This window comes from Odocoileus virginianus, chromosome 2, assembly GCF_023699985.2.
Source record: "Odocoileus virginianus isolate 20LAN1187 ecotype Illinois chromosome 2, Ovbor_1.2, whole genome shotgun sequence".
Taxonomy (NCBI): Eukaryota; Metazoa; Chordata; class Mammalia; order Artiodactyla; family Cervidae; genus Odocoileus; species Odocoileus virginianus.
Genome location: NC_069675.1, coordinates 71,751,111 through 71,774,589, shown reverse-complemented (window position 1 = coordinate 71,774,589; position 23,479 = coordinate 71,751,111). Strand labels below are relative to the sequence as shown.

The 23,479-nt window shown below is 51.2% G+C and overlaps 1 protein-coding gene and 1 long non-coding RNA gene across 5 annotated transcripts in view; both read left to right on the top strand.

Moving 5' to 3' along the window:
- KLHL29 (kelch like family member 29) overlaps positions 1–23,479 on the top strand; it is a 327,911-nt gene that overhangs the window by 176,938 nt on the left and 127,494 nt on the right. For 2 of the 4 annotated variants that reach the window (XM_070451134.1, XM_020910712.2), the window contains exon 3: positions 6,262–6,591. In XM_070451134.1, coding sequence (XP_070307235.1) covers positions 6,307–6,591 — 285 coding nt within the window. In that variant the 5' untranslated portion in view covers positions 6,262–6,306. Of the gene's footprint in view, positions 1–6,258; positions 6,592–23,479 lie in introns of all 4 variants that reach the window. The other 2 variants (XM_070451132.1, XM_070451141.1) reach the window with 1 other exon arrangement.
- On the top strand, positions 15,498–16,273 carry LOC139037176 (uncharacterized). Its single transcript, XR_011490023.1, has 2 exons — positions 15,498–15,623; positions 16,057–16,273. It is a non-coding gene; the product is annotated as an uncharacterized lncRNA (long non-coding RNA).

Here is a 23,479-nt window from a genome sequence, read left to right as displayed (position 1 = left end):
ACTTGGGCATCAGGAGCGCAGAGAAGGAGAGAGGCTGGGAGATGAGGGTTCTAGGGACAGTCAAGGGGCAGAGGTTTAGGGCAGGAGCTGGAAGTCAGGGGCTGGGGCAGTTGCATCATTTTGTTTTCATCCTAGTTAGCAGCCTGCATCCCGGCACACCGGCTGCGCAGTGGCGATGACCAGAATGAGGAATTGGCCCCAGTGCCCAGTAGGCAGGGAAGCTGACTTCTGACTTCCATTCACTCCAGGTGAAGGGGAGCCCAAGGGTGGAGCTTGTGTGTGGAGGTCCCTGGCCCCAGGCCCTTCCCAGGGGAGCCACACCATTTCTGGTGAGCAAGTGAGTCATCATAGGAGCCAGCACCTCATCCCTCAGGAGTCTGTTGAGAAACAGACTCTCTCGGGGAGGAGCCCTGGATGAGGAAGAAGGTACTCCTCACAGGGGGCTTGGATGCTACGGGCACACCGGGGCGGCCTCTGTAATACTTCTGAGGGATCATCTCAGCCCTGAGTTAGCTGGGCTGGAGGGTCATCATTCTCCCTGGAGCCGGTCAGTGTGGGGCTCATCCCCCTCCAGGGTGCTGGGGGACTCTGCCCTTAGGCTTGGCGTCTACCTGTGTGTACTGAGCTCCAGTCTGTGCGGCTCTGAACGGGGAGGTAGGAACAGGGCACTGGGGATGTGTGGTGAAGGGCCAGTTGTTGTGCATCCACAGCAGCACTTGGGCCCTTCAGGAGTGTCCCAGGGTGATGTGCTCACCCCATTCTTCCCCTCCGCTGCAGTTCTGTGAGCAGGGCCTCCCCTCCTCTCACTCTCCCTGGGGGAGGAGAGGCATGTGCAGAGAGAAGGGACTGGGGACCAGGGTCGGGGACCAGCTTCCCCAGTGGTGTGCTGGGCCCAGGCTCTCTGAATCTAGGTCTGGCTCTGGAAGAGTGGAAACCCAGTGTCTGCATGTGGGGCCGCCATGCAAGCTGGTGATGGTGCATGCCTTTAGGGAACTGGGAGGTGTGAGGCTTCAGGCAAGCAAACATGGGCTTCCACCCACCCCAGGTGGGGGGCCCCGTCCCCCTCCCGTCATCTCTGCCAGCCCAGCATCCCTGAGATGGTGCAGAGGTCAGTGCTCCTGGTGGAGGAGTGGGTCCCCTCCCAGCACCCCAGCAGCCAGAGCCAAGACTCCCACGTAAAACCCCCACCTCTGGGAGGCCCTTCAGATTGAACCTGGGGCCTGCCCTTTAAGATCCCCTGGAAGAGGGTATGGCAACGCACTCCAATATTCTTGCCTGGAGAATCCCATAGAGAGAGGAGCCTGGTGGGCTACAGCAAAGAGTCAGACATGATTGAGTGATTAACACTCCTAGGAGACTCTTCAGATTGAACCGACCTTCCCCTAAACGTCTCTACCCTGGATCTCGGGCTAACCTGTCCCCACCCACAAAATTAAGACTTTTTAGATCCTAGAGCTCTTTCTTCACACTTGCATGTAATTTTAAAGGTGCTGGCCACATACTCACCCCACCCAGGGGCGAGCCTGCTCCCTGATTAAGAGCCCCGGACCTGGGAATAATTGTGGCCAGACTCCCTCTTCTCTCCATGCCCAGGCCCCGAGCCAGGCTCTGCTCATTCACAGGCCGCCTGCTAGGTGTGCACCTTGACAAGGAAGCATTTCTGCATGTTTTGCCTGTAATTGCTTGACCAGGTTCATCTGAGATGCCTCATGTGCCTGGGGCCTCCTCCCGCCCTGGTGTTTCCTCCAGCTCCAGATGCACGTGGGGGCACACGGGCCACAGCCCAGCAGGAAATACCGACGCGGCCACCTCCGGCGTTGGCCCTCTGCCATCTCGCCTGGGTACACCGGGCAGCATGTGACTTTCATTCCATTTTGAAAGGGGAAATTAAACTGAGGGATGAAGTCGAACCCAAACCTGCCATGCAAATAGCTGACCTTTGTTTTGAATACAGTTAACGAGGCCGAGATCAGACTGGGTGGCCTCCAGCTGTCTGAGTGTCCGTTTCCTCTCTGGTGTTTTCAGGAGACTCATAGGGATGAGCAGCAGGGCAGGGATGGGTGGAGGCACAGCTGCTAGGCTGGCTTTTCTGTCATGCACCAAGGCTGTGAGGAGGAGAGAGCCACGGTGTGGCCCAGTGGGCCCCTCTCCTCCAAGGTAGCAAGCTGAGAAGTGTGATCAGCATCAGAGGTGTTGCTGGGGCCCAGGAGGCCCCTGTGACTGGATCCCAAACATGCTGTGCCAGCTCTGGGCTTGTCTCAGGGGTGCAGGCCACCTGAACGCCAGCCCTCCTGATCTCCATCCTCAGCCGCTGGAAGGAGATGGTTCCTTGACAATATGGGAGGTTGTGTTGTTCTGTAGGAATATAGGGGCTGATTTAGCACCAATCAGGCCAGGTTAGACTTAAATAACAAATAAACTGCCAATCTCAGGGCCTTAAAGATAAAGATCTATATACCAGTTGTGCCAAGTCTGGCACTGGGGTTGAGATGGGGTGCAGCCCTCTTCCATCAGATAATGGCACTGGCTGGGAAGCAGAGGGTCACACCAGATGTTTTTAAAGAGAGAGTTCTGGAAATGGCCTTCATCCCTTCCCCACTCATTCTGTCTGTGTGAATTCAGATGCATCATCCCAAGTTAACTACGAGGGAGGATGCAGGGGTCTTTCTGGATGGGCAGAAAGAAGACACTGTGTTTTAAACTTGAAGCATCATGTCTGCCCCACTTAGGATCCAGCCTAGGGAGGCAGTAACCCCAAGGGCACTGGTAATTAGAAAGAGCCCTGCCCTGACAGGTGAACCTCAGGAGACCAGAGTCTAGGTCCTGGGTTTCAGCTGCCCCTGGACATGTAGATCCTCCTTTCAGAGCTGTCCTCAGAGACTCCAGGTCTAATTTTCTAGAAAGGACAGCTCCTAACTCCCTAAAGGACAGTGCCTTCAGGGAATTTCCAGCTGGAAGACTCAAGGTTTTATGTCTAAGTTTCTCTTTTTGCACAAATGTGTTTGTCCCTTCCTTAAACATTAAGCAATTAAGAAGAAATAAACATGTGTTTATTTATCCAGCAAATATCTCCTGAACACTCTTCTAAGCCAGGCATTGCTAGGGACTGAAATTATAGAAACAATAAAGCCTGGAGTTTACTCTCAAGGGTAGCAAATGTACAACAGCCATCCAGAGATGTGGGAATGATGGTGGGTGCAGATGTTCAGAGGGACAGAGGAGCCCTCTCACCTGATCTTGGGAAAAGAGTGGTTAATACAACCTCTGAGAAGAGTCAATGGCTGAGTTGGATCATAACAGACACACAGGAGTTAGCCAGATTCAGGAGAAGACGGTTCTGGCAGAGGAACAGGGTGGGCTTGTCCACAGGCAGAGAGAGGGTGATATACCTTCAGAAACTGTAATGTGTTTGGAATGACAGCACCTCATCTCCGGGATGGGAAGAATGAGAAGTGAAAATGAAAGTCACTCAGTCTTTGTGACCACTATACAGTCCATGGAATTCTCCAGGCCAGAATACTTGAGTGTATATAGACTATCCCTTCTCCAATGGATCTTCCCTACCCAGGAATCGAACCTGGGTCTCCTGCATTGCAGGTGGATTCTTTACCAACTGAGCTATCAGGGAAGCCCATTAATGAATGAATGATGATGAATGATGATGCCCAAAAGGAGAGCCAGCCCAGATGCTCAAGAGTCCCCTGGCCACCCCAAGGAGTCTGGATCGTTATCAAAAGGATAGTATTTAAAGCAGGAGAGGAAAAGATGGTGACCAGACCTGTGCTTTAAAAACCATAAGGGAGGGACTTCTCCGGTGGCCCAACGGTTGAGACCACACACCACCGATGCAGGGGGCTTGGTTTCAATCCCTGGCTGGGGAATTAAGATCCCACATGCTACAAGGCACAGCCAAAAGATTCAAAAGGCAGCAATAATAAAATAAACAAAGCTTTTTTTAAAAGCTACAAGGGCTGTCGGTGGAGGATGGACAAGAAGGATGAAGCTGGGGGCAGAGGACCAGTTGATAATGTACGTGGGAGGCATGATTTGGGGTGGATGGTGCAGATGGAGGGAGGCAGATTTTGAGAAACAACTAGAGCAACAGACGCAAAAGCCCTGCTGTGAAGTACGGGGACGGACACGGGGACAGGCAGATGGCTTTCTCTGAGAGGGAATTCCTGAGAATGCACGTCTGGGAAAAAGAACAATGAGTTGATTTAAGGATGTAGCATGTTTAGGTACCTTCAGACAGCAGGATGGTGGGCGTGGTGCTAGGCGAGGGAGGCAGCAGGAAACACGGCTGAATGAGGTCAGCCAGGGACAAGTGGAGGGCGGGAAAAGAAGAGGAAATAGGGGCCAATGAGCCAAGAAAGAGGAGCCTGCTGCGCAGACAGGAGGAGGGGTGGCAGAGCACGGAGGGAAAGTGAGAGAACGTAATGTCACCAAGACTGCACAGAGGAGCTTTCCAGAAGGTCGGCTGTGGGGGATTAAGGAAGACATGGGCATAAACTTCCCATGGGATGAAACAAATAGGCCCTTCTTGACCTCAGTGAGAATGACCCCAGAGGAGTGACCAGAGCCACACGGGAGCAGATGACAGAGCAAGAGTGGGGACCGTGACCAGAACCAACTGATGTTCCTGAGAACATCAGTTGGGAAAGTTTGTGAGAATAATCAAAGGGAGGTTCATTTTTATTTTGATGATGTTACTATTGAATAGATGAAACAACAATTTTTGTTACTATTGAATACAATTTTTGTGGCATGGTGTAAGCTATGAAGCATAGCGATGAAATTAATAGTGAACTCACCATCCAACTTAAGAGGGACAGGCAGCTCTGCTTCAGGTGGACCTGCGGCTTAGCCCAGGCTGTGGGGGGTCGAGTGTCCAGCAGAGGGGACAGTGCCAAGGTCGGGGGCAGTTGCTGCCAGGGCCCTGTCCATCACAGCCTGGATGGGGTTGGCCCAGGCTCTGGCTCTGTGGCACTAGAAGTTGGCACCTAGGTCTGGATGTGCAAGGACCAGAGTGGAATGAGGCTTAATATAGGTTTGTAAAATCAAGTGGTCTGTTTACTAGCCAGCAATGCCAGAGCCCCCAGCCTGAGCTGAGCTGGACTGGCAGGTTAGAAAAGTGAGCCAGGAGCTATCCTTGACCTCCAAGAGCTCACACCCTAGACAGAAAGTGTGTGGAGAAAGGAAAAGAATCAAAGAGAACCACATTGTGCCTGAGCCGGGGGCAGAGCTGGGAATGTGATGTGCAGGGAGACAACACCTCAATCTGCCCCTGGCACCCTAGCACTAACCTCCGTCTGCCTGTGCCTCACTGAGGCCTCTGTCACTGGGACAGCCTTTCCTGTATCTTTACACCCTTCCTGACTGAGGGTGGCTTGTGCGGAGCCAGGCAAGTCATGGTCGTGCTGAGCAAAATTCGATCCCTGATGATACAGGAGGCCCTCGGGGTATCTGGTGTGTCTAGGTCTCCATGACAACATGGAGGGCCTTCTGTTCGGATATTCGGGAAAGCTGCATAGAGTCAGTCTGGTTCACAGAGGCTGGGGAGCCCTGGGGACACTGGTGCCAGCAACTGAGTCGCAGGTTATAAAAAAGAACTCTCAACTCCCTAAGGCTTAACACCTCGGACGTCAGTCCTACCCTGAGTCACGGTCTGGAGGCTGGAGATCCTGGCCACATTCTCACCTTCTAGTTTTTGGACCTTGAGGGAATCACTTATTAATGAGTTCCCTGGCCCATAAAGTGAGGATGACCTTGCCAACTCACAGGCCACTCTAAGGATCAAATGAGATCTGTTGTCAAGGTCTTCATTCACTGCAAAGTGAGTCTCCCGATGTGGCTGTTTCACCCTACCGTAGGGTTGAGGATAACGGGGCCTGAGGGGTCCACAGGATCTTGTTTTCCCAGCAGGGATGGAGGGACAAAGTCCCAGTCGTAATTAGCAGGCACATGTCTGCATTGTCCAGGGCAATCTGATGCTACCGAACAGAAAGCATCGCTTTAAACCATGACTGGGTTCAAATCTGATTGACTACACTTCTGCCATGTGATCCTGGACAAATCATTTATTCCTCATCTGTGATGGGGCTAATGATCCATGCTTTGTGGGCTTGCTGTGAATATGAAATGAGCTAACAGTTTTGCGCCCAGAGAAGACGTTTAATGGGTGCTGACGGCCATGGCTGTCCTCGCATCCCGGCGGGGCTGCCCTTTGTTTAAACTGTCCTCCTCTCCACTCTGTGCCAGCAGGTCCGGCCTCTGTTTCCCCGTGAGGAGCAGCCACGGCCCAGCGAGATGTCCCGGCACCACAGCCGCTTCGAAAGAGATTACCGGGTGGGCTGGGACCGCCGCGAGTGGAGTGCCAACGGGACCCATGGGACCACCAGCATCTGCAGCGCCACCGCTGGGGCAGGGGGCAGCTCCGCCAGCAGCCTCAGTGCCCGGCCCGGCCTCCTGCCGCTGCCTGTGGGGCCCTCCCGACTGCCCACGCCTGCCACGGCCCCCACGCCCTGCACCACCGGCAGTGGAGAGGCCATCACCAGCCTCGTGGCCAGCTCTGCCCCCGCCACCACCACCAAGGTAAGACCCCTCTGGTGTCCAGGCAGGGGGACCCTGCTCCCCCATAGCCCCCAGCCGGACGCTACCTCCTCCAGAGTACGGATGCCCCTGGGGCCGCGCCAGGCACCTGTTAAAGTTCACGTGGTTTGAGTTTCCATAAAGCCTCTCTCTCTGTAACTAACTTGTGGGAAGACAAGCAGGTGCTGAGGCCACTTGTTGTCCTCTGCCACGTGGACAAAAGACATTTAACCAGCGAAAGGGCTGTGAAACTCTGAGGTGGTGATACAGGGTTTCTAAGTAGGTGGCCGTAGATGGGTAAGCCCCCGGGAGCTCCGGTGACAAGTTTGCAAGAAGATTCTGCCCAGCAGTTGGTCCTAAATGGTCATAAAACTGCTGGGTATCAACCAGCATTAGTATCAAGTGTGCACACACCCAGGGTCCCCTCCAAGCCCCAGACAACCTCGTGACATCTTTTGTCCAGTTGAGGACACGGAGGAACCGAGTCTATGGCAGAGGTCCGAGGGGGGACCTTCCTGGAGGAACCCAGGCCTCAGGTGTATCCGTTTCATATGATTTTCCCTCTTCTGGAAGTGGCTCCAGCCCCCAGAAACAACAGCAGAAAACAGTCTGGGTTACCAACCACAACCATGGAAGGGGAAATGTCACCAAGGCTCCTGCCTGGCTTCCAGCCGAGCTGGTGCCCCTCAGGCTGCTCAGACACCCTGGAGGGACGGGACCCACGCTGGTGGCAGGAAGCCCCTTCACGGCCATCCTGTGTCCTGGGCGAGCAGGCACCCTGCAGGTCCCTTCACCTCTGCCAGGCATTCAGCGCTGCCTCTTAGGAGCCGTCTCAGGGCCAGCATTTGTGTGTGGGTGTGTGGGTGTGTGTCTAGTCTTTTGTGCTTTCACAAAAGTTGCGGGAGAAGTTAAAGGCAGGGGAGCCCCAGCCCCAGCCATTGTGAGGTGGCAGTGATGTTGGGAAGTGGCGCGCCAGGTGTGCTGAGCCTTTGTCTCGGCGATTTTCAAAGCTCCCTTTCAGCCTCGCTTCCCATTAATAACTGTGAGTGCTGCCGGCGCAGTGCCCGGCAGAGACCCGAGACAATGGAACCATTGGAGGCCAGCTTGGAGCGCACTGACATCTTCGGCAGTGCCTTATTGATTTTATTTTCCTGTTATGAAAACACCGCCCCACGGAGGTGGAAAGGGAAGGAATGTTGGACAGGGGAGAGGAGACAGAGGCTAAATGTGGGCACAATGCCCCCAGACCAGCCAAACACATTCCTCCCCAGGCGCCAGCCCCCAAGACGGCTCCGGGGGTGGTGACCTCGGCCCAGGGGACCCAGCCGCCACCCCGCCGGCTGCATCTGGCAGCCACTCAGCTAGGCCAGCTGTTGGCCATGTGGAGGATGGCAGCATCTGGAGCTGACGGCCAGGGTTCCAGGTGGGGAGGGAGGAGCTGGGCCCGGGAGCCCTCTTGATGGTTTCCACCCTCTCAGGGATGGAGGCCTTTTTAGGGACAGTGTCAGGTTGGGCCTCAGGCCGGGGTCTGGGCTCTGCCAAGCCAGGGAAGTGGAGAGGAAACTCAGGGAGGGCCTGCCCTGCCCACACGGCTCCTGCTTTGCTCTCAAGCAGCTTGATATTCATCATCTCTAACTGGCTGGGCCCCAAACCACAGCATACAGAGGAAAGGAACCCAGCCTCAGACAGAAAACAACAGCTGGGCAAGAAAAAGCTGGGCGGCTGGGAGGGGAGAGGGGCCAAAAGTTCACGCCTGTGTGGACAGCCAGCTCCTTGGCACACCTTCCCCCATAACCATCTCCAGCCCAGTTTCACACCTGCAGAGGCTTGTCCAGTCAAGCAAAGGTGCCTGATTGCACCCTGGATTCCTGGGGTGCCCAGAACAATGGGGCAAGGGGACCGGGGGCGGGCAGGGAGGACAAAATATAGTAGTGGCTTCCGTCCGGGGCCTTGGGGCTGAACTTAGGCTCTGGTTCTGTTCTGCCCTTCTGGCCTAACTGCCGACCCCCCAGACTCCTGTCCCCAGCCTATTTGTCTAACCCAAGATGGGACCACATCAAGAGACAGGCAAGCCTGTAGGAGGTATCTGTGGTTTCCCTGGTCGACCAGTTGTGTCTTCACTGGGCAGCCAAGGTTTGGCTCTTGGCCTCAGGGAATTCATGGGCCAGGATATAACAAATCTGCGGCCTGGATGGTGCAACTGAGTGACCCGAGGATGCCTCTCCCATTGAGGCTGTTGGCAGAGGCCGCTTTGTGGAGTGGAGGAAGACAGACTCTGGAGTCAGACTGCCTGGATTTGAATTCCATTCTATCTCATGCTGACTGAGTGACCCTGGGCCAGTTGCATAACCTCTCTGGGCCTCACTTCTGTAACACGAGAATAAGTGGTCGTGCCTGCCTGTCAAAGCTGTGAGGATCGTGAGGGTTAAAACTCACGTAAAGAGTTCAGAATCACGTCAAGCCCGGCACACAGGACATGTCTTACAGAGTACAATGGGGGAAATCATCGCCATTGGCCCTGTCACCCAGGGGAGGCCTACAGGACAAGGCCACGCCCCTGTAAGGAAAGGTGATCGTTTTCTGGCCTCACCAAGAGGAAAAGGTAAGGCTTCAAATAAGAAAACAAGAGCTAGGCCTCAAGCAGGCAGGGAAAGGAACTGAGTTTGTGAGTGGTTAAGCCTCAAGCTGGGGCTCCCCAGCTGGCAGTAAAGAACATGCCTGTCAATGCAGGAGACATAAGAGATGCAGGTTCGATCCCTAGGTCAGGAAGAGCCCCTGGAGGAGGGCATGGCAACCCACTCCAGTGTTCTTGCCTGGAGAATCCCATGGATGGGGAGCCTGGCGGGCTACAGTTCATAGGGTGGCAAAGAGTTGGGCACAACTGAAGCGACTTAGCATGCACGCAGGCCTTAAGCTGACCTTGTGACATGACCATGGTGACATGTCAGCAAGATGGGCTGGAGGGAAGGGGGCATCCAATGGGCTTCAAACAGAGACTGAGTTAGCACCACCTAGTAATGGGTGATGGCAGTGAGCAGCTTAAAGCTTTTGTCAGCCATGGGCCCTTTCCTCCAAGACAGCCAAGTGACTTTTTTTTTTAATTGACTTGGCTGCATCCGGTCTTCACTGTGTCACGAGGGATCTTTCATTGTGATGCGTGGACTCACTCTAGATGTGGCGCGCAGGCTCAGCAGTTGTGGCACACCCGTGTAGTTGCTCTGTGCTATGGGGGAAATCTTACTTCTTAGGGATTGAATTTAGGGATTGAACCCAAGTGCCCTGAATTGGAAGGTGGATTCTTAACCACTGGACCACCAGGGAGGTCCTGAAAACCCAGTGTCTACACAGGGCAGAGGCCCCCTCTGGTGGACGACTTGGGGAGGCAGGTAGCTGCATGGAAGCTGTGGGTGTCACTTCCTTTTGTGTATTCCTACCGCCCCGCCCGGCGTGTGGCTCAGGCAGTAAAGAACCGGCCTGCAGCCCAGGAGGCCTTGGTTCCATCCCCGGGTCAGGGAGATCCCCTGGAGAAGGAAATGGCAACCCACTCCCGTATTCTTGCCTGGGAAATTCCGTGGACAGAGGAGCCTGGTGGGCTAGAGTCCAAGGGGTTGTGAAGAGTCAGACATGACTGAGCAACTAAAACTTTCACCACTCCACTTTCACTTTCACCACCCCATACTGGTAAATGCTGCTTGAATGTCCTGGCCTGGCTTCCTCGGTAGAGGGTCTAGTGCTGCGTGAGCCAGAACCACCCCTGAGATGACAAATGTCGGCACCGTCAGGCCTTAGCATTCGCAGTGGGCTGGACGTGGAGCAGAGTGAGCATCGCACGGTCTGCGGGCTGCAGGCACCCCCATATCCCAGGCCTTCACCACCCGTGTAGAGACGGCAGCCCCTTCATCTGCCCTTCCCAGCGTGGGGCTGCTTCCGCCCAGCGTTAGGGGCAGTCCTGGCTCTCCAGGGCGAGGAAGGCTGGCTGTGCTCCCAGCAGCTGCTCAGGGAAATGATGACAATTTTTCTGTCACTGCTGCCTCCAGGCCTGAGTTGATCTTTTGGTTTCTTCCTTTTTCCAGGGCCTGAAGATTTCTTGCATGTTTTAGATGCAAGGCAGAAAGGCCAGTTGGACAAACACAACTCCTGGGTGACTGAAGCATGGGTAGGGCCTAGCCAGATACACACCACACACACACACACACACACTCATACACACTCACACACACATACACACTCACACACATTCACACACATACACACACACCACACACATACTCACACCACATATACACACACACACATACACTCACACACACACACTCACACACACATACACTCACACCACACACACACACATACACTCACACCACACACACTCACACACACATACACACTCACACACATACACTCATACCACACACACACTCACTCACACACACTCACACACATACTCACACACATATACTCACTTACACCACACACACACACTCACTCACACACACAGTCCAACACACACACTCCTGGCTCAGACCAATAAACTGCTTCCCTGGGGCATAGTGTCAGCTCTTAATCCTCTAGGACACAAGTTCCCAGAGCCCAAGAGAAGTAAGCATGCAACCCCACCCCTGTATTTTGTAGGACAGAAGAGTGAGACTTTGAGAAAAAAAGACTTGCAGAGGTCACCTAGGGAGTGAGAAACGGAACCAGCCTGGGCTGGCTCCTTCCCCAGCCCAGGCTGCCTCCTTCCCCAGCCCAGGCTGCCTGGCACAACATGTTCACCATGGTAACCAACATTGCAGCATTGTTATAATAACTTTTCCCATCCCCTCATCCACCTAGCTGACAGCAGACACTGAATTTTGGCAAGAAAATGGGTATATTTACCTCTTGTGTTATAGGTGGAAAAAATCTAGGCTGAAAATTGTGTCAACTCAACATTGCACTGCTGGTGAGAACTTCAAGCCCTTGAGTCAAACAGAAATGGGTTTGAATCCTGTGTCTACCGCATAGGAGCCAAGGACCTCTCCAAGCTTCAGTTTCTTTGTCTGTAAAATGGGAATGATAATGATATGTTTCTCATGGAAGTGTTGTGAGAATTGGTTAAACTACTATGTGCAGAAAAGCATAGACTCGTACCTGCCACTTGTTAAACACTCAATAAAAGTTCATTTTGAAAAGGTAAATGAGAAACTGAGTCTGACAAAGTATTCATATATTTGGGGGAGACCAATCCCCCTGTTGTTTGGAGCCAGTACTCTGGCTCTAGGCTCCAGGCAGTCAAGGGCCCAGAGGGAGAGAGCCGCTGAGAAGCAGAAAGGCTCCCAGGCCTGTTTATGGGATAGAAAGGAAGCTCCACGGCCCTGCAGTTGCTGCTGCATGAAATTTAAATTATTCTCAGCAAACCTGCTTGACAGATGAAACAGAAAAGGGACGGCTTCATAAAATGCAATTTTGTTCTTGAAAGAATGGACTTTGCAGGATCCTCGCTGATGTCTGTGAAATGTATCGGGGGCTTTTTCTCCACGTGGTCAGGAGCACTCATGCTGAAACATTCCCATCGTTCCTCAGAGCTAAACACTTTTGAAAATAAATCTAGGCCGGGAAGAGAGAGACTTCTCCTGTGTCCCAGGCCTAGGGAAAACCAAAAGGGGCCATGGAATCTGCAGGCTCTGTCCTCAGATTTTTTTTACATTTATGGGCATTTGAGGCTTTCAGGGTGGACCTAATGACCCTAGAGACAATGGCTTCCTCACATGACCTAAATTCTTTGGAGAAATGTTCCTCTTGGTAGGGGGGGCGGGGAGGAGGATGATCTGGAGTTTCTGTGGGAAATCATGGGAATGACCGCAAGACCGCCAGCAGAGGGGGCCCCCTCTCCTGTGGTTCAGGGGGTACAAGAATGGATAGAAAGGCAGCTTTTGCACAGTTGCAGAATGAGAAGTAGTCGTCTCTTTCCTCCTGTTTCCATGTTGAAAACCAAGGGCTGTGGAGTGGGCTCAGTAAGTTGGGAGAATCACTCAAGCCCCTTTTGTGGCACATTTCCAGACTGTGTGTGCTTCTCCAGAAGGCCATTTCTTGCCTCATGAACAAGGATTTGTGATCTCCCTTGTGATGCATTACCAGGCACTGATAATGCATCGTGAGACGACTTCTGCCTGTTCGCGCCCAGCTAATGGGTTTCGCCTACACTTTAAGTGGCAGCCACAGTTCGGGTTGTATCCTCATTGACTTAAAATCCATCCGTCAGTCACAAAGTGTGTGCAAAATTGAAAAATGTCATGATTGACCAAGCACTCATTCCAAAGCCTATAGTTTGGGCAGGGTAGATTTGAGTGGCTTAATTTCTTAGACTTTTGATGAAAGGGGCAAAGAGAAGGGAGAAGGTTATATGTGTTACCATATTTGTAAGGGATGAACCGTATCTATATAGAAAGCAGCTGTGGATTCTGAAGGAAGGTTGTGAGATGGGTTTGACTGGAGCCAGTTGTGTATAGAAGTTAGCTTTTGCTTCGTAACAACCATCCCAATATTTAGTGGCATAAAACCATCCCAGTTCTGTGGGTATTTTGTCGGTTCTGGACTGGGTTCTCTCACTTGCCTGTGGTCAGCTGCATGGTGGCTACTTGCTGGTGGCTCATTCTAGGATGGCCTCACTCACACGTCTGTGCTTAGCGGACTGTCGGCCGAGACATCTCAGTTCTTCGTGTGGCCTGTTATCCTCTGTACAGCTATTGCAGGCTTGCACACTGGAAGGTTTCAGACTTTCAGGAGCAGTAAGAAGCCAAGGCTCAGGGCACAAGAGCCTCTGCTTGAGGAACTTTTGCTAAAATCCTGTTGGTCAACGCAGTCACAAGGCCACGTCAAATTCAAGTGGAGAAAAGGTCCTGCCTCTGGTTAGAAAGTGCTTCACCACATCGCAAAGGGGCAGACACAAAAGGACAGGAAGGCTTTGTGTTAATTTTTGCAATATGCAACCCCCACCCCCGTGCTGCCAGCACACTTGTTTAAACACGGTTATTCACTCTCTAGCTTCTGGCCAAGGCTTGCATTTCCCAAACAGAAAGAACAGGACCAATCTGATAAACCAATCTATATGGCCTGGTGGACAAAATCAACAGGGGACTGGTGTGACTTATACATACCCAGGTGATACCCAAACCATCCACACCAAGAGCTGCCCTAGAGAGGTCTGAAAGGAGACACCTGGTGAAGAGGGTGTTGACATGGAGAAGGGAGGGCAGCTGGCCCCCAGGGAACCTTGCCCGAAGCAGTTACCTTGAGAATGCACCACTGGCAGGTCTTGGACCTCAGTCCTCCAGGCTCCAATGCTTAATCCCATCACTGCCTCAGAGATGGTGGAACTGAGATACTGCTCTTCCCAGGATATTCTCAAAGACAGATGCTAAACTACTGATTCAGAATAAAAAATTCACCTCCAAGGAGACCACCTTCGTGGGCTCTTCCCAGTGAGAATCCACATAAGAAAACAAATTTAGACCAGAAGACTTTCTGAGGAGCCTAAAATCAGGGAAGGGAGCCAGTTACATGATGCAAATATACAATAACTGCGGATCGGACAGAGTCCAGGCTCTTTCTCCCTAATAGGATAAATCCCGCGCCATTCCCAAAAAAGCCCTTGGAAAGACCTCTTCTTAAATTAAATTAGGTTTTCTGCAAACAGCATCATTCAAGATGAACATAAATCTACTTCTTATTCAGTTTTAATGGTTTTCCCTGTTCCATTTAATTACTCATGTTGCAATTAAACAATTTTTTTTTCCTTGTAGAAGGACAGTATTTTAGCTACATTATGGGTTAAATAGGCTTTGGAAAACTAGCCTGGGAATCTCATCACCATTTATAACCTTGTATTTTTATAGGGAAAGTATGTTCCAAAATCTAAACAGCCAAATTACAAATGAACTTTCAGAACCCAGCCCATTTGTTAACTGGAAACTGTAATGCTAAAAATAACTCAGGAGAGCATAAAAAGGAGAGCTGAATGACCTTTGGTCTCATTTGTTCACCATCAACATCTATGGATTCAGTTTTGTTTCAGCGAGAAGAATTTCCTCCAAACTCAGACAGACCCTACCCTTGCTTTACTCACAGTTGTGACACAGGTGGCCACATCAGCTTGAGTCCTTCCAGAGCTTCATGCCATCGTGAAGGGTCACTGCGGAGTCCCTGCAGAGTGACGCTGATGTAACATAGCAGTTTATCCATTTCAACACCGTATTCGCTGCCTTAAAATGAAGGCTTAGGAGAACTCTCCGTGGGGCTCTGCTGCCATGCCCAGTGGTCCAGGCGCATTCCCTTGCACTGGGAACCTGTACCTCGAGAACTCATAGGCAGGAAACCTCATTTTCCTCTGGCAAATAAAGAGCCATGACTAGGACTTCCCTGGTGGTCCAGTGATTGACTCTACGCTTCCACTGCAGGGGGCACAGGTTTGATCCCTGGTTGGGGAACTAAGATCCCAGCATGTCTTGCAGTGCAGCCATAAATAAATAAATATTAAAAAAAATAAAGAACCATGAGAACCCAGAAGAGCATCAGTCTACATTCAGAGAAGCCTGCCACAAAACGTTCTGGACGATCAGGGTTGAGGTCCTGCCTTCCCAGACTCCCCTCTCCTGATGTTTCGTGAGATGATGGATAGGTGTTTTGCACTCCCCAGCGCCATAACAGGAGTCCTGGGAGCCAGGAAGGAAGCAAGATGCCCACTCCAATCGCAGAAGGCCAGTCATCAGCACCTCTCTCCCTTAAACTGCTAGCCGATGACTACTACAGTCCCTTGAGGAAAGCACTCTTTGTCACCACATGACCCCTTCCTTGCCAGACCTTCTCTGAGGCCCAAGCAGCTTGGTTAAGCTTCCTGTCCTCTTTTGTTTCTAGTAGGCCACAGGGGTTTCCCCATGCCCCCACCCTTTGGGGCTGCCAGCAAGCAGAGTGCTCCATGCCCTGCCCAACTCAGCACCAGACTAGCATCGAATAAGAACCAGATTCTTGACCTGCTCCTTAAAGATCTCCTTCACCAGGTGAGAAGTGACCCTAAAGCCAGCAGGCAAGGGGAAAGGAGGTAGAAATGGGCAAGTAGAATGGCCAAGCCTGTGAGTGAGTCGGGTGGCCCTTGCTGTGAAGGTGCAGATGGTGGAGAACCACACCAGACTTGACAAAGTGACCTTTGAGGTCTGTGGTGGGGGTTGCTGGCTGTTTACCCAGCCTCAGTTCTGTTCAGGCAGCCACCACTTCCCACACTTTGGGAAAGCAAGCCCTGGTCCCCACTGGGATTACGGTGGTTCAACACCAGGCGTGGCAATCCCATTTCCCTTCCCCGTCATTGGTTCAGGAAAGGTCATGGACCCAGTGCTGGCCAGCGAAACACGAGGGTAATCCTATCTGGGGGCTTTGGAAAAGGTTTTCTTGCCTCTAAGGAAGAGTCACAGTAAAAAGAAATCCTTCTTCCTCTAGACATGGTCGTGTCTGGACATGGTGCCTTGAACTGCTATAATCATCGTGCTACAAGCCTGAGGGTGAAGCCAACACACAGGAAGAGAAAAACAAGAGAATTCCAGAAATCTGGCACCAGAGCCTGAATGCTGCAGCCCTGCTTGCCTCTGGGCTTTTGTTACCTGAACTAATACCTATGCTGGTTGTATTTTAAAAATAAATTATTTTTAAAACTGTCTCCACAGCACAGACAGTTCCCAAGCAACAGGATAGATGTCTTCTTCCACCTCCCAGACCTCACCCGGCACACTGGCTGCTAAAAATGGCTGCAGTGGCCTTTGTGATGCTCTCTGCCTCTTACTCATTGATTTCAGCTCTCTGCTGTGTACAGGCCATCTGCGGTCTGTTGCTTCCCTGAACGCCAACACCAGGGCACAGCTTGCAGCCCCTATACTTCATGGGGCCATGTTGGATTCCAAGTGGAATCCAACACCTTGGGTGCCTGAGCCATGGGGTCATTTGAGAGCATCACCCCTTCCACACACTTCAGCCACATGAGAGAAGCTCTCAGGCTCCAGGGCCTCTGCAACTTGCCACTTCCTCTTACCAGAATTTTCATTCCCTCTCTTGCCTGCCCAGAAACACTCTTGTTCATCCTGCAACTGACACCCTAAATGTTAACACCTCTATTGTGAAAAAAAATATGCTGATTTCTTTTTTCCTATGACATTTTTGTTTATGTCCCTATAAATACCTATAATATATGGTACCTATCCATTTATTAATTTGTCTCCTTACTAGGCAGTGAACTCCATAGGAGTAAGGTTCACATGATACCCAGTATATAAAGGTCCTCAATAAATGTTTGAGGACAGAATGAATTTAGGCGTATGAATATTTATTCTTTTTGTTGTTCAGCTGCTAAGTCATGTCTGATTCTTTGCAACCCCATGGACTGCAGCCCTCCAGGCTTCCCTGTCCTTCATTATCTCTTGGAGTTTGCTCAAACTCATGTCCACTGAGTCAGTGATGCCATCCAACCATCTCATCCTTTGTCGTCCCCTTCTCCTCCTGCCCTCAATCTTTCCCAGGAACAGGGTCTTTTTCAATGAGCAGGCTCTTCACATCAGGTGGCCAAAGTATTGGAGCTTCAGCTGCAGCTTCCAGTGAATACTCAGGGTTGATTTCCTTTAGGATTGACTTTGCTGTCCAAGGAACTCTCAAGAGTTTTCTCCAGCACCACAGTTAGAAGGCATCAATTCTTTGGCAGTCACCCATTTTTATCCAACTCTCACATCTATACATGACTACTGGAAAAACCATAGCTTTGACTATTCTGACCTTTGTCGGCAAAGTGACGTCTCTGCTTTTTAATATGCTCTCGAGGTTTTTCATATCTTTTCTTCCAAGGAACAAGCATCTTTTAATTTCATGACTGCAGTCACCATCCACAGTGATTTTTGGAGTGATTTATTCTTTTATTTAGCACCTATTGTGGGGTTGGATAGGAATACATGCCTTTGACCTCATCTTCACCCACATCTATCTACATGGTGAATGAGAAGAGGAGTAGTTTCAGTGTCTGCCTGTGATGAGGATGAAGATGAGACCTGCATGCGAGCCAGACTGAGGGCTCTGTGGGCTCACTGTCGGTGCTGCAACTAACAAAGCCATGCTGGCCATATGGATTCTATGCATCAAGGTCTTCACCCTGGGTTCCACACCTCTTCCCTTCTCTCCCAAATCGTTTGGAGTCCTGGGATCGCAACCTCTTCTCTCAAGTATTCATACCTCTTTGAGATCTTACTCCCATTTACCTCTAATTCCCTGCAGTTTGCGTTTGTTTCATTTAAAGAATTTGTGCAGTCATTATTTTGTTCCAGGCACTGCTTAACGTTAACTTTTAATTTATTTACTTATTTATTTATTCGGCTGAGTCGGGCCTTACTTGCAGCATGCAGGATCATCATGGCATCATGCAGGATCATCACTGCATCATGCAGGATCTTCACTGCATCATGCAGGATCATCACAGCATCATGCAGGATCATCACAGCATCATGCAGGATCTTCACTGCATCATGCAGGATCATCACGGCATCATGCAGGATCATCACTGCATCATGCAGGATCTTCACTGCATCTTGCAGGATCATCACTGCATCATGCAGGATCTTCACTGCATCATGCAGGATCTTTCGTTGCAGCACACTTGGGCGATCTCAGTAGTTTCAGCACACAGGTTTAGTTGCCCCACGGCGCATGGGATCTTAATTCTCTGACCAGGGATCAAATTCATGTCCCCTGAATTGCAAGTCAGATTCTTAACCCCTGGACCACGAGGGAAGTTCCCAACAGGAATTTTTTAAATCCTCATCGCAGGCCTCTGAGGTCATTATGATGACCATCACTTAGAATGAGAAAGACCAGGGGACTTGTCCAAGATCAGCAGGGCTAGGCCTCAGCCCTGAGCAGTCCGGCTCCAGAGTCCAGGCATCTAGCTCTATATGGGCCCACTTTGCACAGTCCTCAGTGAAATCTGTGAGCAACTGGCTGAACATCTTTCCATGAACGTCTCCCCCAGAGTCAGTGGCATCTCCTAAAGAGATAGCATGGGCTCCCCACTGAAGCAGGTAAGCTCATCAACAGCTTGAAACAACCGCAGATGTCAGGATCAAAGCACGTGTAGGACTGCATGGTCCAGCCCCACACCTCCCAGGGGTGATGAGCCAAGCTGAACCAAACTGTGTGCGAGGTATAGACACAGCTTAGATGCAGGGTCCTGGGGAACACTGAGCCTCGAGCCCACATCTTCTCTTTCTCAGGGTTTCTGTGTTGGTCCATGACATTGTGCACAGCTGGTGTCCACATTTGTGGCTGTGTTCAGACTGCGCTGGCCTGTTCTGTCCCAGAAGGCTAGTCTGGATCATCAAAACTACCCACAGGTATTGCCAGGTAGGCTTGGAGCAATACCAGCAATACCCAAGCTCAAGGGGGCGCTCTCTCTTGGTGCCACGGCCATTCCCTTGGATTTAAACATGGGCTGGGCCCTGGAGATGCCGTGGAATCCTGGTGCTTAACTTCAGATGGGATTGAAGAGCTGTGACTTATGACTGCCTTCCCTGTAGGGTCAGCACTGCTTTGGGGGAACAGAAAAAAAAGAGCAGGAAAAGGTAACTGTTACCATCTCCCTTCTGGGAGGCATTCTTCCCAGGAATGGGGGAAGAACCCAGGTCAAGGGGAGGAGATTGGGTTCAAGGCCCGAGTCCATGTTTCACTGGGTGAGTGACCTCGAGGCAGGACACTTAAGCTCTCCAAAGACTCAGTTTCCTTACCTATAAGGTGGACACAACAGTGCCCACTTCACTGGACTGTGTGTGGTGAGGTCCACAAGAAAGAGCAAAGCAAAAACACTTTATAAAAATAAATACCCTCATTCATAGAGACAGAAAAGAGCTCAGTGGAAGATGGGGAGTTACTATTTAATGGGTACACTTTCAGATTAGGGTCGTGAAAAAGGATTAGAATAGTGGCGACGGTTGCATGGCATTGTGAATGTAATGACTGCCACTAATCGTGTACTTTGAAAATGGTAAAAATGGCCAATTCTGTGTCATATATATGTGACCACAGCGAAAAAAACTAGAAATAAATAAGTGCCCGGCCGTCAAAAGAGAGAGGAAATATCTGTGTAAATCCAGGCAGAGCTGACTCATCATGGAATTTCCTTTATGCAGAGAAATGAGAGCGCCAGTCACAGGGTCTAGAATGGCGGACAATCGAATGAAGGCACCCGGCACAGACCGACGCAGGCTTGATCCACACGCGGGGAAGAACCCCTGAGGAGTGGGCGGGAGGGTGGCCGGGCCTCCAGGAGGGTGGCCTGGGCAATGGCAGGGCCGGTGTCATGAAGGAGTCCTGTGCTGACTCACGAGGTGGCCTCGCGGCCTCGGGAGGATGCTCAGCCTTCCCACTCTCAGCAGATGACTGCCAAGGATGGCAGGGAGCCACACCCAGAGGAAGGAGGGTCCTGGGGGATGATAGAGCCATTGGAAGGTGTATTTGTGATCGTTTTCTCCAGTACCTCAAGACCTGGGGGCTGTAGGTGAAGCCTCAGCTGCGTCGCATTCAACAGCAATTATAAATCTCACCAGCTGTGTGTTCTGGACAGGACACATGACCCCCCTGGCACAAGCATGCACTTTTCTCATGAACTCAGAAGCCATCCTAGGACGCAATTGAGGCCTGCTAGCCAGCCAGGGCCCCAAACATGTCCTTGAGGTCACTAATGTTTGTTGAATGCTCTCTACTAGGGCCGGCCAGGGTTCTAAGTGTATTCATCCACTGCCTCCCACAATGACTGCACAAGGTGGGTGCCATGCTCACCCTCACCATATAACCCAGCCGGGTTGTGCGGGGCCCAGGCTCACATTGTGAGCACCCTTCCAGCCAGCTTCCTGCCTCCTCGTGTTGCTGCCATGAGGTGGAGACACGGGCCTGCCGTGGGGCGGGAACAACCTGGATCTGATGGTGCCTGGGATCCTGGGGAGAGAGCAGAGTTGGGGAAGCCTCAAGCCCCGCAGCTTACTCACCTCAACTGAGCTCAGGGGCCAGGGGACCCCCCCCCCAGTTCTGGCACCTCCACCCCAGCAGGAGCAGACAGAGTCTGCACTGCCATCGCCTCATGCATCGAATATGCTGAACGTATGATTTTTTATTCGCCCACAATATTAGGCTGAGGAGAGGATATTGGGCAAAATATATTGTACCCATAATTCATATTAATGGGGATTCAACAGTGGCAACTTGTCACGTGCTGAGATGAGAAGGGAATATTGTGAATACTGTGTTACAAAGGCATTAAAGAGGCATTATGAATTAGATTCCATTCCACCACATCGTGTTCCTTGTAAATAATTTAGGAAGACACTGGTGCTTGGAATTTGGGTGCATCCATTTCTGAGATCCCGGCGGTTCCCTCCCCAGGCTGACGGGGCCCCTTGATCTGACAACTCACACGACCATGGGGAAAGCCTGTGCGCGGCCAGTCCAAAGGTTCCATAAAATTAGCATCAGGCTTCCAAGAAAACCCTCCCTCCCAGCAGAAATCAGGAACTGCTGCAACCAACACCAGACGCTGGGTTTTTTTAGCAAACTCCCCGAGTCTGGATATTCTATGTTGCTTTCCTCCAGTCCATGGAACCCTGGCTTCACAGCTAGGACCAGATGGGCTCTGCTTGGCGTCACGGGGTCTGCAGCACCTTTCCCACTGCTTCTCACACCCACCTCTGCCTGTCTTAGGGGCAGAGATTTAAATACCCATACATCCGTGGTCCGGGAGCTGGTCATGCATCAGCTGCTTTGGCCCCGGTGAAGCAAGCCCTGGCCGGTGACACCCGTCTCCAGTGGGTCTCTTGGTCCTGCTCTGCGGGACTAGAAGATCCATTACCTGCTGGCTGTGCCACCCCCCGGTGTCTCCACATGGCCCTGGCTAATGCCGGGGTCCATCTTTTGTCTTTGAAGTCAAGAAATTGGCTTGGAGCAGTGACCTGGCTGCCCCCAAGAAAACTCTGAAAGAAGAATATGAGAGGGAGCCCCGAGTCTTTTTTGCCCCAGAGCTGGACAAAGCAGGTGGACACTTAGCCCATGCCTCTGGCATTGTTCAGAAGCCCCTCCATCTAGGGATTCCAGGGGCTGAAAAAATTTTCCTGTGACCACTGCTAAATTTGTGGGGAGTTCTGAAGCAGCTGGTCACTAGTAAGTTACCGGATCCCCCTTTATCGTTAGAGATGTTGTTCCCAGATTGCAACTTTGACATCTACTGGGTAGAACTCCCAGGGTGACTAGAGAGAGGAGGCGGGTAGGCAGTGTAAGAGGCGGTCAGGGTCAGAAGGCTTTTCACGTGGACTGTGGGACAATCAGTAGGTTAGCCGACCACATTCATTCACCTTAGTGGGGACACCCGATGTGTAAACACACCAACTATGAAGTGCCAACACGCCTCCACCCCAGCACAGTGATGGGACGAGGAGCCCTGACTTCAGTGTTTTTAAACCAGAGGCTTTTAAACCCTCACTGCTTTTAAACCCTGATGCTTCAACTCTCTGCATGTATGCATGCTAAGTCGCTTCAGTCGTGTCCAACCCTTTGCGACCCCATGGACTGTAGCCTGCCAGGCTCCTCTGTTCATGAGGTTCTCCAGGCAAGAATACTGGAGTGGGTTGCCATTCCCTCCTCCAGTTCAGCTTTATAGCTGTGTGATTTTTAGCAAGTTGCTTAGCCTCTCAGAGCCTGGTTTCCCCTTCTATTAAAGGGGATAATAATATAATCTACTCTGTTGGGTTGGGAGGGCAATTAAATGAATTAGTAATGAGACTGTCTGGTGTCTAGTACACAGTCCGTAGGTGTGATCTGTTATGATGGCCACGGCCTTCAAAGTGTGGCCTCCCTTCTGTTCCTCTCTCCCTCTAGAATGTGGATCCTTGAGACAAAAGATTCTGTCTTCTTAGGTTTTGCATTGCTAGCATCTCACACTGGCCTGCTATGTGCTCAGTAAGTATGTGTTGAATTATTAAACTGAAGTGTTAGAAGAAGGTGGAAATTCACTCACTTTACAATAAAAAAATAGCTGTGCACTTTTGAAAATCATATTCCACCTTTCCGTGGTCATATATTCTCATTTCAGAGAAGTGCTATGACTGCCTCTAGTTCTTCGTGTGCATCTCCGTGATTGTAGTCAATAGCTACAAATAAATTCAATATGTTTTGAAATACACTAGTTCCTCACTGATTCAAGGAGTCCCAAAGTAGGGCATTTTGCAAAGCAATTACTGTGCTTCCATGAAATGAAAAATCATCTCCTGCATTCAGTGATCTCAAATCCAGGACTTGTGCCCTGAACAGTCAGTCCTGGGCTCCAACCCACCTTCTGCTTGTGAGTGGTTGTGATGCTAGCTGTGTTTTTGCTGTTGTTTTGCTTTTTAAACCATTTATGGAGACCCAGGCACCATGCCAAGAGTTTGCCATGTTCTGTTTCAGTTCTTATAACAACCTCATGTGAGCCCACAATTAACCCCATTTCATACACGAGAAGACAGAGTTTCAGAGCCTGGGCAACATGTTCATAAGTGCTAGCAATGGGACTTGAACTCAGACCTTTCTTACTCCAAAGCCCCTGCCTCTGACTCCCAATTCTTTTGCTTGGATGTCTCCCCTTAGATATCTGCCAAGATCCTCAAATAGAAAATGCCCAGAATTAAACCCTGCCGCCTCAGCCTCAAACTGCTTCCTCCTTCTGGAACTCCTGGCTCAGGGCCAGGTCCACCACCCACCCAGCTGTGTAAGGGACTGGGACTCTCCTTCTCCATCTTCATCCCATCACCTCTCCTCAGCACCCCCATCACTGCCCATCAGGTCCACCTTCAAATGTTTCTCAAGTCCACTC